Below are 19,437 nucleotides of genomic sequence, written 5' to 3'. Positions count from 1 at the left end.
AGGAAAAGAGAAAGACCTAAAACGAGATGGCTTGACTCAATGAAAGAAGCCACATCCTCCAGTTCGCAGGATCTGAGCAAGTCTGTTAATGATAGGACGTTTTGGCGGTCTCTCAGTCATAGGATCGCCATTAAGACGGAGGCGACTTGACGGGACATGACACATACACACAGCCTGCTTGCGCCAACCACCTCCTACAGACCAGATCCTAGTGGAAGCAAATGAAAAGCCGCCCCTCCCCGAGACACGACGACTAAGACTTCAGAAAAAAGCGCCACCCATTGTTCGAATCCAGGCCACGCGCGAATGACTTTTACGCTCGCTACAAGCTTGAGACCGTGCCTTTCGTTCTCAAATCACGCGATATTTTGACGTTTGCACTGAGAACCCGTATTGGTGGGGTGGGGGGAGGCTAGAGTGGCACCGAGCTTGAAGTTCCGGTAAGAACCCGGAAGCCATGTTTCTCGGTAGGTGAAAAGTGGCGTCGATCCATTCCTTGTTAGCTCTCCGCTGAAACCCTATCCAGTACAGGAAGTGCAAATAAGAACGGTGATGACGAGTAGCTTCTCTTAATTTGCAAGGCCGCACCGGCATCGAGTTAATACCATAAAGGGGAGGAGATGGTACTGCGCATGCGCATATGTCTCAGAGTCCGCGACTGGCATTCTTTCCGAATTGCGGAAGTTCTTGAAGCGCGGGGTGGCTGGGAAAGCGGTGGGCATTGGCGCTTCCGGTTTAGAACCTGGAAGTTGATTTCGTTCCCTTCCCACCTTTTTCCTCTCCGGTGTTCGCTACGAAAATCGGAGCCCCGCCTCCTCCTCTCGGGGACCGGTAGTAGGAGGCGGGGCTATGGAGACGGAGTATTACGGCGAGGAACCATCAGGTATCGGCAGGAGCGGTTGGGTGGGAGGGCTCAGCTTTGAGGGAATGACAGGCGGAGAGCGCTCGCGGGAAAAGGGGTTACGTGCGTGAGGGTCACGGGGAGGGGCGTTTGCGTACGAAGAGGGTGGGGTCAAGTGGGCTGCTTGCCTATGAGGAGAAAGGCGCTGCTGCTTGGGTTTTGGCATCATCGGTTCATATGGTTTTAATAGCATGGGTGCGTATGGTGCAGACTTCGATCGTTTAGTTTCACGGCGAAGGGGGCGGAATCTCTGCAGTGGTTTTTATCCCGGTAGCCTTCGTATTAATGCCACATGATAAGTGCTTTGGTTGTCCACACCTAATATGTCATCAGTTACGTGTGTTTCTGATTGATTAAGTTGAGATTGGCCATAAGGCACACTTGAGATTCCTCCAGCATCACAGGGGAGAGAGCCAAGCAATCCTTCTATCTGCGAAGCCCAGGATGTCTCCTTGAGCTGGACAGTCATGCTGTCCCTGCTCATCCTGCCAAGGGGCAAAGTGTGTATGTGCCAGCAAGGTGCTGTAGTAATAGTGCTTACCGTTGTTTCTTCCTAATAATAGCAACTCCGTGGTCTGACCTGTTTTCTGCTTAATAACTTCTGTTAGATGGCATAGGGGGTGGGATGCAGAAAACATGAGCCCTGGCTCAGTTAACTCTGAAGCAACTGGAAGCTGTACTTGACATCTGTTCCTGCTAATCCCGTGTATATGTGTCTAATGTTCTTATTTGTGTTTGGATCCACTGAATTGGGTTTTGTAAAGCTTCACTCCTGTCTCTCATTTAAATAAAATACAGCAGCATGAAGAACCAATTCCCACATTTTTATTTATATCATTATCCCATTCTTCTGCCAAAAGTTGACTCCCAATATGGCTCACAGGAATCAAAATCTAGTATGAATGATAGTGTTTAATGCATGGTGTTCCTTGGGGAAGAGTTACTAGGTGAGATCGATTGAGTGTGAGGGTGCCTTCCTTCTCTCTGTGATGGCCTGAGCACTGGCATTAGTTGGAGAGAGGGGCCTTTTAGTTGAAATGGAATCCAACCAGCGTGGAAGGGTATCTACTTCCTCTTGGCATTTTGTTCATGGTTGTGAGTACCCAAGTTAAAAATACATATTAACTTCATCAAGTATGAATAATCTATTTGCATATAAAATTTCATTCATGTCTCCTCAGAAGTAGTGATAGAGAAAGGATTGAGGTTTTGCACCTATGTATTTTAAAGGAACATGTGCATCTCATTTCAAGCACAGTTTTTTATGTTGAGTGCACAACTGATCGTGCCATTCTAAACAGTTACTTACATCCATTGAAGTTAATGGGTTTAGAAGGGTGTAATTGTTTAGGATTGCACTGTAAGTCTGACAAGTATGTCTGATGCTATTTAAACATGTTTGGAGATAACTTAGTTCTATAGTGATGCCAAAACCATATTTATTTATGACACTATTTTCTGATAGTGTGTAGAGAAAGATATAATTTACATTCTACCAAAGCTGATTGTATTGTGAAAGCAATAATCTGTTGATTATTTCTTGTATTCTTTTTAGTTTGTCAACAAAAGGGATGTGGTAGATATTTAATTTTATAGTAGTCTTAGTTTTAAAGAAAGCAGAAAGTAGGAGTGGTAGCCTTTGAGAATATCCGTTTTTCAGATATGTACAGATACTGGTTCCATTGACATTAAATCTAATATTTTGTGGTTCTGTCTGAATAACCATATGGTTAATTCCAAAACAGGCAGTAGAGTATGGATAAAAAAAATCTGCAAAATGGGACCAGAGACAGCCAGGGGAGATTTCTCTACAAACCTAAATGAAGCCCCACATTTGCTGAAAAATCTGAAATTTAAAGCAGACAAACAAAAACATTGGGGGATTAAAACTCCCCCAATTAATAGAAACAACACTGAGACTATATTTTGAGGTCTCCGGGCCATTGGGGGGGTTGTTAGGCAACCACAACGATGTTGCCTAGCTTTCCAAGTGTTGGTTTCTATAAAGCATAGCTGGGGTGGGAAAGGTGGACTTTGAGGTCAAAACAATCCTCAAAAGATACTATCCCTTCCTCTGATATGTCCTGATGGGGGAGGACTTACTGGGGACATACCCAACTGCAACCCCTGGAGACTCATTACCTACACAGTTCAGCTGGGCCTAGTGGTGGAAGCCACTGCACAACTTGACTAGACTTTTCCCAGAGGGAGGAAAGAAAGGAAAGCTGAAGGGGAAGGCAGGTAAAGGTAGGTTGGTTGAGGGTGGGAAGGAGAGAAGGAGGCAGGGAAAAGAAGGGGCTATGCGGGGCTGCCAGGGAAGGGAAAGAAGAAATAGTGAGGGAGAGAGAGGCAGGGGAAAATAAGGCAGTCTCACTAATCCTTGCAGGTCTCCTGCTTTAATTCGGACGCTGGATGTGTAACAAGAGTTTCATCTATTTCTGTATCAAGACATACTGCTGTTTCTCCAAACTGGAAGATGTTATTTCATCTCATTCTTCTTTTAAAAATGGTGCAGATGATGGTGGAGCTACTCCAGTGCAGGATGAGCGTGATTCTGGATCAGACATGGAAGAAAATGGAAATGAACCACACTCTGGATCAGAAAATGAAAGCATAGGACAACATTCAGAGGTATTAGTGATCAAATAAGAAGTCTATCTCTATCCATCTGTAAAGGATGAAAAACATTATTGGGAAGTTAGAGATAATGGGTCTTGAAGAGTGACTCTGAAAGGCCTTCAGACTGTCATGTACACTATTGTGTACTAACTTGGCAAAACGTAAAATTGTTTTTAATTGTCCCAGTTCTTCCAGTTCTTTTTGTATTTTGTTTTAGATATTATCATTTATTGATTATTGGTTAATTTAATAATGGAATTGTATGCTGTGGAATGTCTCAGGCATATGTCTCTGTAGAGCTGATATACAAATATTTCAAATCTGCTAAATACAGATATAAAAAATATAGCTCTGAATACACATGTTGGAAAGGGGGGGGGGAATTGTTTAAAGAAAGAGGGTAAAAAGTCATTTTTAAAAGGACCAGAAGAGTGAGCCGTACTAGTAAGCCCAATAAGCAAAGACAAAAAAATGACTGGTGCAGTGGGAAAAATATTTTATACTTGACTACCCCTATGCTTTTTCAGGAGATTCTGTAAAAATATATAAATATAGACAAGTCTAAAAATAATATTCACATATATAATTAAAAATACATACTTAAAAATAAATTCTAGAAAGACAATAATAACTGAGCATGTGAAAAAATAATAAATTGACATCCCAGGAACTGGAAACCAGTACACATTGCATAAATTATTATCTATTTCTACGCAGGTCCATTATAAGAATATATTATAGAATGCACATTGTTAGAATCATAGTCCTTAAACAGAGATACAGGCTAGTCTCAGAGAGATACATAAGTTATACAGCTCATACGAGCAGTAATAACTCCAAACTTTGACAAAGTCCATTTGAGTTGGAAGGTACACAGAAGAACATTTAAGATTCATCTTGTGGAAACAAGAAATATCCCCGTGTGTCTTCAGCACTGGAAAAGGGTCTTAGTACTAAGTAGAGAAGCATTGTAAGCATCAGGTAAGCTGAATTATACACAATGAACAGGATTAATTTATAGAGCAGAGTATGTTTAAAGAATTATAGTTAATGCTAATGTGTAAAGTCTTGCACTTGAATTATTTAAATAAGTATATTTATTGCTTGTTGGAAATTTATTAAATGAATATGGCAGCAGGAGAGCAGTGATTTATATCCCAAGTCAATTTTGGAGCATTAATCTGCTGTGGCTACAATTATAGTTGATATATTGTAATACCATAAAAGGCTAAAGATACCTTTTTGCGGAGGGAAGAAGATGCTTGACAGATATGCTTTTTAAAACCCGAATTCCTAGTTAATATCTCTCTGCTTCCTTTTGTCTGAATGATAATTTGAAATAACAGATATGAGCTGATATTCTTAATGCTGTTTTAGGCAAAATTCAGTGCTTGAATTAACCCAGTAGGTTTTAAATATATATATTTCTGGTTGAATAAAAGATCCCCTGTATTGTAAGTGGGGTGTGCGTGTGTAATAAGTATATAACCAGCTTAAGGGCATGCTGGAGCTATAATGTTTATTCAGAGAGTTTCTGTGCTCCAGTTTACTTTAATGTCAGTATGGAAGCTAAAAGTTTGTTTTTAAAATTTTGACTCACTTGACTGAGTGTAGGGTGGAAGGCAATACCAAGAAGCTAATTCATATTTTTCTTTGTGAAATATTTCTAACTATAATTCTCAAAAATAAATTTTGATGCAGTTATTCCTGCTATGTTTAATTTGTCGTTTTGTGCCATGCCTGGAACTGGGTTTTTTTTCTTCCCAGAATGAACTCAGCGATGAAGATGATGATGGACGAACTAGAGGCCACCCTATGACAGACTCTGAAAATGAAGATACCCCAAGGCAAAAACATAGTGATTCAGAAAATGAGGATGCCCCAAATCACAATGCCAGTGACTCAGAAAATGAAGGGGTTCGTGTAGGTAAAGACACTAATTCTGATAACGAGGATCACCCTGTTCACCGTGCCAGTGACTCTGAGAATGAGGATGCTGTAAATCCTCAGGCAAGTGATTCTGAAAATGATGAACCTCCTAAAGGCCATGATAGCGATTCTGAAAATGAGGAACCTCAGAAGCCCATGGCCGATGAATCTGAAAATGAGGGCTCACACAAAGATCATACCAGTGACTTAGAAAATGAGGAGCCCCCAAAACATCGAGCAAGTGACTCAGAAAATGAAGAACATCCAAAAATTCACAATAGCGATTCAGAGAATGAAATGGTTCCAAAACCTCTTGCCAGTGACTCTGAAAACGAGGAGCCAAAGGCTCAGCCTAGTGACTCTGAAACCGAAGATGCCCCTGGAGGCAAACAAAGAACAGAGTCAGGCAGCAGTGATAGGGAGAATAAGAAAGAGGAGGAAACTGAGAACAGCGCTCCACTTTCAGACAGCGATCCACCAGGAAAACGATCTCATGGCTCTGATAGTGAGGAAGAAGATGGCCCTAAAAAACGGAAGATAGCAGACAGCGATGAAGAAGGAGGTGAAGAGGAGGAAAAATCAGCAAAGAGGAAAACTGCTGTACTCTCTGATAGTGAAGATGATGAAAAAACACGTAAGGAAATACAGATTTCAGCCTGTTGCATGTACATTTTTAATTCACTACTTTATCAGCCAGTTGCAGCTGCATGTGTGAAATGAATTCATTGAAAAGCACAATAATAGTAATCTTTTTGGTATTTGGTCTGTAATGGCTCATTCACACCTGTAGTTCCTCAGTTTTTTCTTCAAGTGGTGGCTCTGTAGATGTGAGCCAACTGTCAGTTAGTATTCAGTGTTCAAGTATGAGGAATTGTAATGTAATGTGGAGAGTATTATCCTAAAGTGTGCTCTCCCTCCCTCCCCCTCCCACCCACTCACACCATCACTTGTTCAGCTAGGGTGGAGAAGGCCGTAAAATAAGAATATCAGTTATCCTTTTTAATCTCTTAGAAAGGGTAGTTTTGAGGCAAAAACCAAACTTGTATACAGTTGCCAAAATTGAATCAAGGGCAGTTGTTCCACTCTCCCTTTTTCCTGCTATAGAACTAAGGAGGACGGTGCCCCAAACTACTGCTTCTTGTCCCACTTCACTTGAGAGGGGGAAAAAGACATAACAGCTATAGCAGGTTGTACAGTATCCACAGCCAGCCCGGTTCTCAGTGAGTTTGCTCCACAGTTCTTGCGCCTTGACATTAGTGTGCTCTATTTCATCTTTTCTTTTTGTACTATTGAGCAAAAGTTAATAGACATTTGGGGGTAGGCATTTTTGTTGGCAGAAACCGGTAAGAGAAATAGGAGGGAGAAACCAAAGAACTGTGTACAAGCTCCCATTGATATTTGTATATGTAATCGTTTGTGTATTAAGTTTCATCCAAAAAACTGTTGTTGAATAGGTCTGACTTGTCCAAAGTGCATGAGTTTAATTGGTAACTAGATTGAAAAAGGACTTTTAGGAAATTTTACATCTTTGTTTAATATATGCCTTGGTCACTAGGTAGGTCACTAGGTAAGAGTTTTGCACTGTTGAATGGGCCATGTCACACATGGGTTAATGTACTGCATTTCCTATAATTGCTACTCTTCTACACTATTCTAAGGGGCTTGACATTTCCGGTTGACAGTCTTCTTTAGAGAATATTTAGTGTGGAATATTTAGACGTTAGCCATAACTTGCGTTTATTTTTAGGTGGGTAGCCCTGTTGGTGTGCAGTAGAACAGCAGGATTTGAGTCCTTAAAAGACCAACCAAGATTTTCAGGGTATGAGCTTTTGAGAGTCAGAGCTCCCTTCTTCAGATACCTGATGTCAGATACAGCTTTGATTCTCGAAAGCCTGTTGCTTTTATTTTGTACACAAACTGTCTTCTGCAAAGTTCAGTTGAGTATGATCACAGTTTCTGTTCCTCCTCTTTGTAATGTTAATTGAAGGAGATTTTTCCCTAAGCTGTTGACTGCTTTTACCTAACTTGACTCAGTTACTGATGTATTGGTTAATCTGCAGCTGTGAAAAAGGGTCGTCTAATCTCTGACGGTGAAGAATCAGATAGTGATGCTGCATCGGAGAAATATGAGAAGCAAAAGAAACCTATAGCTTCAGATAGCGATGAGCAGGAAGATGATGACAAGGCCGATGATGCTGGGAAGAAGAAGGAAGAGAAAGACCTCTTCGGGAGTGACAGCGAATCGGGAAATGAACAAGAGTAAGTGCCTCTCATGTAAGAAAGGTGCAAGTTTATGGTCTGGACATATTTGCTGCTACAGGGAGCAATAACAAAATAGGGAGCAGGACTGATGAATAAGCTGTGTGGGGCAGAAATTGTTGGCATTCTGATTTTAGGCTTGTGGCTCTGTTAGAAACCTGTTATTGTGTAATGCTCTTCTATGCAGTGTTGAAAGTATACTGCCTAAGAAACAAAGTAAAAATAAATCATATCTTCTGCAGAAACCTCATTGCAGATATTTTTGGAGAATCTGGAGATGAAGAGGAGGAGGAGTTCACAGTAAGTATGTTGTGAACCTGTTTTTCCTTCTTTCCAATAACTTCCCTGTGTGATGTGTGTGTCTGTGACTACATATACCTAGTTTTTCTGGGTTTTCATAACAGTTCAGCTGGGTTTATTGTGGAAGTTTCTAACTACAGCCACTCTGTCAGTTCCACTGTGTGACAGATGCCATGTAAATATCCCATCACAGGTTGGAAACTAGTGGCCTGGATTTAAAGCTAGCCTGAATCTTGAAAACCATTAAAAGGGTGTACGTGTGCTGTGACGGAGCTCTGTTGAAATCTTACATGAAGCAACTGACTTTATGTTGTCTTTAACCAAAGGGATTCAACCAGGAGGATTTGGAAGAAGAGAAAGGAGAAAGGAAAGGAACAGCAGATGATTCAGACTCAGATGACAATATCAGACGAGGAAAACAGTGAGTCTTCATGGTGACTGCTACAAGAGACCAGTCTTGCTTTGGAACAGAGATACGTTTTCCTTTAAAATGTCATCAGTACCTTGCTTCAGAGAAGGAGCTTCCTGCACTAAGGAGTGCTGTCAGCTTTTTTTCTTTCGTTTTTGCCAAATCACTTTCTTTATTTTCCTCCCCACAGTAGTGAATACTAAATAACAGGAACAAGTTGTCTTCCACCAAAATTTGAGTGAGCCATGCTGGTTTCAGGAGCAGAGCTATAGTCTGCTTTGTACACAGCTTATTATAGGGCTGCTCCAGTTCAGTTAAGTAAAATCAGTAGAATGTAGATCTTCTAAGGCTGGGATATTCATGTATACCTACAATTGCAGGGAGCTGTGTTAGTATATTTGGGAGAAAATACAGGCAGGGGAAGTATTATATTAATTTGTGTGAGACATTTGTACCCTCCTTTCCAAAACATGCTCAAGGCAGCTAGTTACCAACCATCAGAAACAAACAATATGTCATAAAACAAGAAACCAAATCAAAATCTGTCTCCTCATACTAGGATCACTCTGTCTTGGATTTTCACTAATGTGTTGGTTCAGCTTATTTTTGTAACATTTTTGTATTTTTTCCATGGGTCCTCAGATTATTGAGTTTGTGCCCCTTAAAGGCCATTCCAGTTTGGCCTATTTGGTTTTAGTGTGCTAAAAAGTGTTCCATATCCAGTGCAAGATGCAAGGCATGAAGTGGCTAAAAACTCAACTTGCACTTTTGAATCCCTTTTTTTCCTGGCACAAAAGTCAGACAGAGTAGTGCATACAGCAATTCTCAAGGCTGTTGGCCTGGTCTTTTCTCTTTAGATGGAAGGAACAGTTCTCTTTTTAGGATGGCAGTTTACCCTCCTAAACTGTAAAAAACCTATAGTGTTTAGATTTAGAACCTGACATCAAAAATTCATTGTTGCTGCAAAATGGCTTACAGTTCCAGCCTGACTTCATTGAAACCTTCTTCTACATTTCAGTCTCGACTTCATGTCAGATTTTGACATGATGCTACAGCGGAAAAAAAGCATGAGTGGCAAGCGCCGGCGCAATCGTGATGGCGGAACATTTATTAGTGATGCTGATGATGTTGTCAGTGCTATGATCGTTAAGATGAATGAAGCTGCAGAGGTATGTTTTTTTTGTTTGAGGTTTGTAGAGCTTCAGTTCACTCTGATTTTTTTTTCCAGCGCTGAGTTATGTAGAGCAATTAAGTTGGTATGTGTAGCACTGAGCAGGTAGAGCTGAAAACTTGTGATGGTTCATACAGTAAATGCTTATCTGTTTGTTAATGAACAGGGATTCTTGGGACTTTGTTTTTTCTAAAGCAACAACATATCACAGCGTTCCCTTCTCAAACTACTGGCACTGTCCATGTTCCCTTGAGTAGTACGGGAGGGACACATTGGCAGTGCACCAGCCAACTAACAAAACCTCCCTCATTCAGTGCATAGGTAATCCATATGTGATGGCAGTGGAAGCTTCTGCCTGGCAGGACACCTAGTCTTGGGGAGCGGGGAGTAGCAGGATTAAACTGTCACGTAGGATCCTGATTTGTAGGCAAGAAAGAAACTACACTGTCATATTGCCTGATTTAGACATCGCGAGGAACTGCAGTTAGTTAAGAAGCATGAAGACTTTGATTGCCCAGCTGTACAAAACGAGGTGGGGTTGGGAGCATGAGATTGTGAAGAGAAACAAACGAACTAGGACTTGCTTGTTGGTGACTTCTAAATGCAGACTATGTCTGGTCTGTAACCAAAATAATCAGATTGTGCTCAAGACTTCTAAATAAAAAGTGGATAAAACCCTAAGGATGTACTGGTGCCCACTGTGCAAGGACGTCTTAAAAGAGACTCTGGGTTTACATGCTATAATGCCAGTGAAATTAACAAAAACGTTGTTGCCTCTTAGTTCCTATTTCTCTACTTAGTCAGTGACAAGGAGATTATGGCCATTTCCACACAACTTACCTGCCTGTGGAACATCACGCGAAAGACCTGGAAGACATCTTCTTCTCGTGTGAAATCGTGCCAGGAAGATGCGATTTTGCTCAAAACTCCCGGATAACAGTGTCTTCCTGGCACGATTTTGCGCGAGAAGATACTGTCTTCCGGGTCTTTCACGCAATGTTCCGCAGGCAGGTAAGTCGTGTGGAAACGGCCTATTAATCATGTTGCTTTGCTTCTGAAATGGGATTTTGGTTGTTCTGCTGTCTTTCTGGTTGTTTCTGATTAAATCCTGAACTCTTCACAGGAAGACAGGCAGTTGAACACACAGAAGAAACCAGCACTAAAAAAATTAACTTTGCTTCCAACTGTAGTTATGCATCTGAAAAAGTAAGTAAAACTTGGTCAAACTTCCTTGTGCAGTTTGAGGAGAGAAATGGCCTGATGTGATGTGCTAAAAAGCCTAGATGCTAAGTACTATAGTTCAGCTTATTCTTAAATGTTTGCTTCACTCTTTAAATTGAGATTAATTAAAATTCAGTATTTCTAGAACTAACATTTCTTTGCTAAATGTATGTTGTGATGGCATTATCCATTTTGAATCTTTTTAGAAAGGCAGACTATAAACATGGTAAATAAAATACATTATAACTTTTCTGTAGATTATATTTAGAGGAATTTCAAAGGAAATAAGTAGGTTTCTACGTGTTTAGCAAAACTTCTCATTACATGTTTATTGAAATGTCTTTGAAATTGACTGTACTGATCCATACTGTGTAATCCACCTTGAGTCTCCGTGAGAAAGTTGGACTATAAATAATGTGAATAAATCAGTCATACCCATGCAGGGAGGAGGATGGAAACCATGGCTCTCTGGCAATAGGTAAAAGTATGCAAAGGGAAAATGTTGTAGAGAATGGCAGGGATCCAAGATCTCTGCAAGGCTTTCCAGACCCTCCATTTTCTCTCATATCATACCCCCCCCCCGAAAAGCTGCTTCTGAAAGTCAGGAGACCCTCCAGGTTGACAATGCAATGCAACATGAGGGGCTGGAACCAGGATGGCAACTCAGCAGTCACCTTGGGGTGTGTATGGAAGTTCCTCTGGAACACCCAAGATGATCTCCAGCCTGTATTTTATTCACTTTTAAACATGGATAGTTCATCCTGACTTTGCAGTGGGGAATAAGAGTGCAGGATACAGGGGATTGGGGAGTTGATGGAAGGCATTCCTCTTCCTTTGGTTCTGAGTGGAGTTGCTAATTGTTTTCATTCTGACTTTTCAGGCAGGATTTGAAGGAAACTTTCATTGACAGTGGTGTGATGTCAGCTATCAAAGAGTGGCTTTCTCCCCTACCAGACAGGAGTCTTCCAGCACTGAAAATTCGAGAGGAGCTTCTGAAGATTCTGCAAGAGGTTAAAAACTTATATGCAGCTCTTAGAGTCAACGTAACTTATAGGCCATTTATGTTAAGTTTCTGGCAGCATGAATGAGAAGTGTGCGTGTACGTACATATGTACATACATAGCAGTAAGAGTAAATGGCTGCATCTCTGCTGTTCTCCATCCTTTTGATATGGTTGAATATGTAAGGTGAAATTCTTGAGATGCAGAAATTAAACTTTTCTTACAAATCTAATAAGCACTCTTGGATAAAAACAAAGTTAAGGGAGCACACAGAGTCTCTAAATGTACAGTAGATATCCATCTGTGCAGTGGAGATTCTACAGCTTTCCTGGGCAAACTGTCCTGCTGATCAGCTGTGGCTACTGCCAAGTCTGTTTCCCTTTTGTTTCTATCACCTTTGTAATTTTGCTTCTTCAAGATTAGGGGTCCCCAGTACAGCATGCATGACTGCCATGGCACCCATCGACATCTTTCCTGGCACCCAACAAGGGATTTTAGGAAGGGGGGAGTACTTTTTCCCAGCAGGGCTTTTGATTGGCTCTTGGAGTTCTGATTGGCTGTGGAGATTTTTAAAAAGTTGCTTTGGCAGCAGCTGCCACCACAGCACAAGAACCTTCATTGCATAACTGAAGGTTTACTGTGTGTATGCAGGAAAATATTTTAAACCATTGGTTCCTTTTTAAAAGGCATCCAAATTAAATAGAGCGTTGGCCTCTAATAGTTATGATTAAAGTTACACATGACCTCACTCCTGACATTTTGTGGTTGATTCTGTCTCTTGTGGAAGCCATTTTGTGGTTGACTTGACCTCCTGTGGTAGCCATGTTGTAGTTGCACCTACCACCTTCTGTCAAAACTGTAAAAGGGCCCACAGGGTTGAAACGGGTTGGGGACCCCATTCTAGAAAATGCAAAAAAGAGTTGTGGGACTTTAAAAGGTGATGGTTTCCTAAGTGTGTGTCTTATGTATTTTTTTTTCTAGCTACCTAGTGTGAGCCAAGAGACCTTAAAGCACAGTGGGATTGGGCGAGCTGTGATGTATCTCTACAAACACCCTAAGGAATCACGGCCCAACAAGGACATGGCAGGGAAACTAATTAGTAAGTCACCCTCCCCTGTCATATGGTACACTGCAGCTCCTGTGTCCCTCTTGAGCAGTTACCATTGACATCAGTGTTTGCTCCTGCTGTGAAGAAAATACGTGATGCAAGAATAGGCAACCTTCTATATTACTGCTTCTGATAGTTTATGCCCATAGTTCAGGGGGAAAGTTGCACTTCTTTAGGTTAAATGTTTAGGTAGTGAATGGAAATATAAAGGAAGTTTACTCATGTTAGTTGCTTTCCTTTTGTTTGCTTAATATCTTAGTACATACATTTTCATGAATGTGATAGATACTATTCTGCAAATACGGAGATGCACATCATATAATTAAATGTAGCCTTACACTTGTAAGGACTTAGAAACATTTTAAAAATGAAAGGCAGGATTCTGGCACATGTTTTGAATGCTATAAAAATACTTGGAAGCTTTCCTTATCCTGCCCTCCTCCCTTTCTTCTCAGGTTAGGGGAGGGCAGGTTTGTTGGGGAAATGTTTGGTGGAGTGTTTGTTAACAGCCTGATGAAAATACCAATGAAATGTAAACAATAAAAATTGCTTGGGAGGGCCACCTTAAATGGGCTTTGAATCTGTATTAAATTATTAAGCAAGGCAGACGGATACCTGAAGCCAACTGCTTGTTGGGTGGTAGGAACTCCTCATAGCTGCAGGGTATATGTGCTGTCTGCTGCTTGAACATCAATGAGTTTTGTTTCAATTTAACCCCAAAAAAACAGATGAATGGTCACGGCCTATTTTTGGTCTAACCTCAAACTACAAAGGAATGACAAGAGAAGAAAGAGAACAGAGGGATCTGGAACAGATGCCACAGCGAAGGCGGTTGAGCAGGTAAGATGGTGTGTGCGCCGAAATGTTAGCATCTCCCCCACCCTTGCTGGCTTCTGTATAGCCAAGGCCAGTTGGCATTCACCCCCTGAGCACCATTCCCATGAGTGCTTTGAAAGTTGCATTTTATTTGGTGGTGAATCTTGATTTTCATCAATGTCCTCTTTATTTTCCTTTTCCTCTTCTACTATTTGTAGCGTCTCTTGTTCTGTGGAGTTGCTATGTTTGTCTGTTTCAATGTGGGGTGTGTGTATTCTGCTACAAGGAATTTTTGGAAATACCTACTAAATTTTTTGTATTTATGGAGATGATCATTGCCCAGCAATTCAAAATCTCTCCCTTCTTTGTTTACAGCTCTGGTGGTCAAACCCCCCGCAGGGACTTGGAGAAGGTGTTGACAGGAGAGGAAAAGTAAGTGTCTCCCCCTCCCCTTCAAGAACCACTTTGTTTGTAGACTTTTGTTATGTGGTTTGTGTTTTGGAAGGTGAGGAGAAAGTAATTTGAGTGAAATGATTAAAGCTTGAGCAACCTTACGTTACTTAAACAACATGCTTGTCCTATTTCCTTAGAGCTCTTAGGCCTGGTGATCCAGGATTTTGTGCTCGTGCAAGAGTTCCAATGCCCTCCAACAAAGATTATGTGGTCAGACCAAAGTGGAACGTGGAAATGGAAACTTCCAGGGTAAGTGTCTGAGGAAAAAAAGGAAGGAATTCATTTTGCAAAACTGAACCCAGACCAGTAAAATATTACAGAAATCAGATCATCCTCTGCTCACTGCTGCCTTGTGTTTAGGCATTATCTCATTGTTTCTGTCCATGTATTGCATTTGCCTTAAGCATGCAAGCGCTATCTTACCCAATCTGAAAATCTAGCCAAAATAGTTTCTCTTGTCAAAGGTAGCAGCAAGAAACAGCAGTTTTACTTGAAAGTTCTGATTGTTAGTGACTCTGGAACCCAAGTACAGGGGATGATCTTTCCTGATGCAATTCTTTACCCCTTTTCAGAATTTTTTTCTCCTGTTTTTTCCCTACCCCCAGTAGCCTGAAGTTTATGAAGTCCATATGTCTTTCTTCTCTCTCTCCCTCCTCATCCTTAAATCATGACAGTATTATGGCACTAGATAAGATCTACTTGTATCCAGTGGTTCCTATTTTTTGTTTAGACTCCAAGGCAAAGTGAAAAAGCCATCATTAAATGCTTTACAGTTTTCAGTTCTGATCAGCTGTCCTTCCTTTCATTAAATGAGATGTTGTTTCTAGCCTGGAACTGTTAAGAAAGGTATTAGTCGGTTGGAAAAACACAAGAGGCGGTTTGCAGAACAGAAACGACTCGGCAAAATGCATCGGGCTGTCAAATTCAGCATTGAAGGCAACAGGATGCCTTTGTAGCTTTGTAATTCTGCTTGCCCCTGGTTTGAGAGGTATCCTCACAGGTGATGTGAACAGTGCATGTGCTTTAGTTGTTGGCCATGTGCATGATCAGGCAAAGCAGCATGAATCTACTAACTGTCACCTAGAAAATACTGTAAAATGGGGGAAAAGAAATTAATGTATTACTAAATTTCCCCTGCTTCATGACATACCTTATAAGATGAGCCCAAAATTTCAATATCAGCATTATCATAGATGACAAAGACCAGTCCTGTTACACTTCCAACTGTGAATAGTTTTAAATTCAGTCCTGTGTTGAAGTAGTGAGTTTATCTCCTTTATAGCTGGCCTCAATAAGACATTTATAGTTGAGCTTGAATTTTCTGAAGATTTTATTATAATAGCGTAAGTTTTCCTGGACGAGAGCCCTTTTCATCAGATGCCTGAAAATAAGAACATTTAAAGGGTAATTTAAACACAAATCTATATCAATGAACAATAACTTCAGGCAGCTTATAGTAGCTGACTAGTCTGGATCAGGCTCTTATAGTTCAACAAGTTTTCTGTGAGGGATACCTAGGCTTGATCTACTTTTTCAAGATGATAGGTTGCATTTTTTAGAATATCTTGCACAGATTCTAATCTTACCCTCCGTTTAGCAGTTCTCTGTAGCTGTCTTCCCAGATACTATTTATATTTATTTATTTTATAAAATTTATATTCCACCTTTCTGTCCTCATAAGGGCCACCAGGGCAGCTAACAAATTAAAATACTACATAATAAAATGAAATCTTAAAAGCGATTAAAACCAACAAAAACACATAATTAAAACCAGAGCTAAAATATATACAAAAACATAAAAACAACAATTGAACACAGTGCAGGAATGAAAGATCACTGAAGAAACACTAAACAGAACAGTCTTCACCCACTGGCAGAAAGTGGCAACAGAACGGGTCAGATGAATCTCCCTGGGGATAGAGTTCAAGAGTTCTGGTGCCATGACCGAAAAGGCCCTCTCTCAGGTTGCTACCTGCCTAGTCTCAGAAGTCAGAGGCACCCAAAGCAGGTCTTCCAAAGGTTACCATAATGGTCTGATGCATATGGGAAAAGACGGTCCTTCAAGCCGCATAGGGCTTTAAAAGTCAAAACCAACGCCTTGTTTTGTGCTTGGGAGTGGATTGGTAGCCAGTGTAATTGCTGTAATATTGGGGTCATATGCTCCTGATAGCTGGCCCCAACCAGCAGTCTAGCTGCAGCTTCTAAATGTTCTTCAAGGATAGCCCCAAGTAGAGCACATTGCAGTAGTCCAGTCTAGAGTTAACTAAGGCATGGATCAATGTGGTTTGATCCGACTGAGCCAGGAATATGTGCAACTGATGCACAAACTAAAGATGGGGAAAAGGTCTCTCAACCTCGGCAGCCACCTGGTTTTCTAAGGTGACTACTGTGCTTGGCTTCATTTTTAAGTCACCCCGTTTTAAAGTTTGACATGCTGAGGTCAAGATTCAGATCTGTATTTTAGCTATGTCATTTCGCTGAAGTGGGCATGCTGATCTCTCAGTCTAATCTACTTTACACAGATGTGGTAAAATGAGAGAGATTGGCTAAGTTACTTGGAGCCAAGGTGGGCACAAACATAACAGGTACTATATATTAATTTTTGTTTGAAGTAATTCTTGCCAGTATCTGACACACAAAAGATTTAGATCTGTTTAGGGTTCAAAAAGTGTCAATTATCTAATCAGCTGTAAAGCAAGTAAAGGATAAGTTAAACATTTCTTAAGAATCAAGTGTTAGTGTTGATTTTTGTAAGAACCATTTAATAAATAGAGATGGCTGACTTCTGGGGAAATGAGACTTCACAGGAATGTGCTAGTTGAACTAGTTTTGCCGAGTTAGATGTAAAAGCCATTGTGGTGTAACATTGGATTTGGAAATGGAAAGCCCATCTTACAATGTCTCCTCAGCAGTGAAATTCATTGAAAGGATTTCGGCAAGATACGTTCTATTTGGGAAGGATAAAGTAGATTAGAATGGTAAAACGTGCCTTGTTTTACCATTTTAGCACATAGAAATATAAAAATAATTAATAGTTTGAACTATAAGGATGTCAGTGCTGTTTTTAGAGAGAGAATAATGTTTAGATGTAGTGGGAAGCAAAAAGTGAGAGGCTGATTGTATTCATGCTCTAGCTGATTATGATATAAATTCCCCCTATAATCAATACCTTATTTCTACAACAAAAGTACTGGAACTGGTAATCACATAACCTAGACAAGGTAATTTTTCTCTTTAATCTCAGGCTGTGTTAGTGTTGCTCAATAGTGATGGGAAGGAATGCTGCACAAGTTCAGATGTAGTCTTATTGTTTCAGTCCATTGCACTGTATGAAGCGGAATCCACATTTGTAAATATGATCCCTATGTAAACCTTTGAATACAACCCTAACTTACTTCACCATTAGTTAATAAAAATATACACTGATTCTGAGTCTTCCATACACACATGGCCTGTGCTATTGTGTGGCATCATCATCATCGTTATTAAATAATAATATTAATTCAAATTATCCGAAACACAATCAACAATAGGCAGAGGTCACATGTTGTTATTGATTGGCCTTGCTAAGCTGATACAGGTATCCGCCGGAGACCTAAGTATCAACCAGATATTGGCGTAATGTGTACGCTGTTCCAAGAAACGCCGTCTTTTGCAGTTCTGTAGGTGTTATGTCAGAAAGCTGCAGTTTTTCGTTGTTGTCGTCCTCGTCCCTGTGCTGGAGCACTTAAAATGGCGGGCAGTAGGAGAAAGCAATGCAGTAGACAAGGAAGGACTGTAGTTAGATGGTAAAGAATATTCTTTGCATGCAGAAGGTGCCAGGTTCAATCACTTGTGTCTTCAGTAGAAAAGATACCGGATCACAGGGCTGTGACAATCCCTGCCTGAGACCTAGTGGAATCATGGCCAGTTGGAATAAACAATACAAAGGTAGATGGACCAGAGATCTTGCTTGGTATAAGGCAGCTTCATGTATTGATAGACGTTCTGGTGTGTCCCCCCTCCTCCCCTCCTGTTTTGGCAGAGGTATGTGTAAACTTCATATTGCACTATGGTTGTTGTGGGTTTTCCGGGCTGTATTGCCGTGGTCTTGCCATTGTAGTTCCTGACGTTTCGCCAGCAGCTGTGGCTGGCATCTTCAGAGGTGTAGCACCAAAAGACTCTCTGTCTTTTGAAGATGCCAGCCAAAAGACTCTCTGTCTTTTGGTGCTACACCTCTGAAGATGCCAGCCACAGCTGCTGGCGAAACGTCAGGAACTACAATGCCAAGACCACGGCAATACAGCCCGGAAAACCCACAACAACCATCGTTCTCCGGCCGTGAAAGCCTTCGACAATACATTCATATTGCACTGTCTGTGGAGATTCACTTGTCTGCAGCCCAGTCTGTAGCTTGCTGTTTGGGCACACATTCATTGACCGACTGAAGCTCAAGTTTGTACTTCAGCAGGATTTGTGGGGGTTTTCCCTCCTTGCTTGCTAAACTGACCTTTTAGAATTTGTCTGCAGTGTGGAATTATTCAGTTGATTGACATTTAATGAGAAATGCTGTGACAGTACTCAGTGCCTTCATTATAAAATTAATAGTTGCTGGTGGTAATTATAAAATTAGTAGTTGCTGGTGGTAGTTTTGTGCTACAAAAACTAAGATTTTTTTGATAGCAAAGTTTGCATTTATTTAACTCTTGTGAGTAATCCACCTTTTGCAGTCTTCATATGAAATTATGCTGGTGAGATTATTCTGTGGGGTTCTTAAGACTCTAGATGAATTACACATGCATGCGTTGTCCTTTTTTTAATTCTGGCATTTTGGCCCTTTCCTAACTCTAATAACTTTTATTTCAAGTTTCAGGCCAGCTCTAAGAAAGGAGTCAGTCGACTGGACAAACAGATGCGGAAGTTCACAGATATCAGGAAAAAAAGCAGAACGTCTCATGCTGTGAAGATCAGCATTGAAGGAAACAAAATGCCCTTGTGACATCACAATGGATCTTCTTGGAATCCTCCTGAAAGTGCACCTAGAGACTCTCTGAAGATGTCTACATTTTTAAAACAAACTGATTTTTTTTAAAGTGTCTTCAAATTGTTGGTTCAGCTTGTAGTAATATGTCTGAGGCTTTTGACTCCCTTACCCACTGCCCAAGCTGTTGTTCATTATGATTGTATTTAACTCCAATCTCATGTGTCCTTTGTACAGATGGAACCTTGTATTGCCTCAGCCCTCAGACAATAAAATCTCTTTCGGATGTT

General features: G+C 40.8%; 1 protein-coding gene across 5 annotated transcripts; it reads left to right on the top strand.

Annotated features, from left to right (window-relative positions):
* The first annotated feature begins 423 nt into the window (after positions 1 to 423).
* Positions 424 to 19,437, top strand: IWS1 (interacts with SUPT6H, CTD assembly factor 1). 5 transcript variants are annotated; one of them, XM_054983373.1, is made up of 15 exons: positions 703 to 883; positions 3,417 to 3,532; positions 5,288 to 6,083; positions 7,510 to 7,708; positions 7,951 to 8,008; positions 8,335 to 8,429; positions 9,436 to 9,586; positions 10,712 to 10,794; positions 11,690 to 11,819; positions 12,792 to 12,909; positions 13,647 to 13,758; positions 14,110 to 14,166; positions 14,325 to 14,436; positions 15,015 to 15,175; positions 19,034 to 19,120. In XM_054983373.1, the coding sequence occupies exons 1-14, from the start codon at positions 850 to 852 to the stop codon at positions 15,141 to 15,143; spliced, it is 2,190 nt and encodes a 729-aa protein (XP_054839348.1). In that variant the 5' UTR covers positions 703 to 849; the 3' UTR covers positions 15,144 to 15,175; positions 19,034 to 19,120. The 5 variants fall into 5 exon arrangements, with proteins under 5 accessions (XP_054839349.1, XP_054839351.1, XP_054839348.1 ...); XM_054983374.1 differs by lacking the exons at positions 703 to 883; positions 15,015 to 15,175 and adding an exon at positions 424 to 467 and having other exon boundaries at positions 19,034 to 19,437; XM_054983376.1 differs by lacking the exons at positions 703 to 883; positions 15,015 to 15,175 and adding an exon at positions 464 to 549 and having other exon boundaries at positions 19,034 to 19,437.

This window comes from Eublepharis macularius, chromosome 6 (assembly GCF_028583425.1).
Source record: "Eublepharis macularius isolate TG4126 chromosome 6, MPM_Emac_v1.0, whole genome shotgun sequence".
Taxonomy (NCBI): domain Eukaryota; kingdom Metazoa; phylum Chordata; class Lepidosauria; order Squamata; family Eublepharidae; genus Eublepharis; species Eublepharis macularius.
This window is presented reverse-complemented; position numbering and strand designations above follow the sequence as displayed.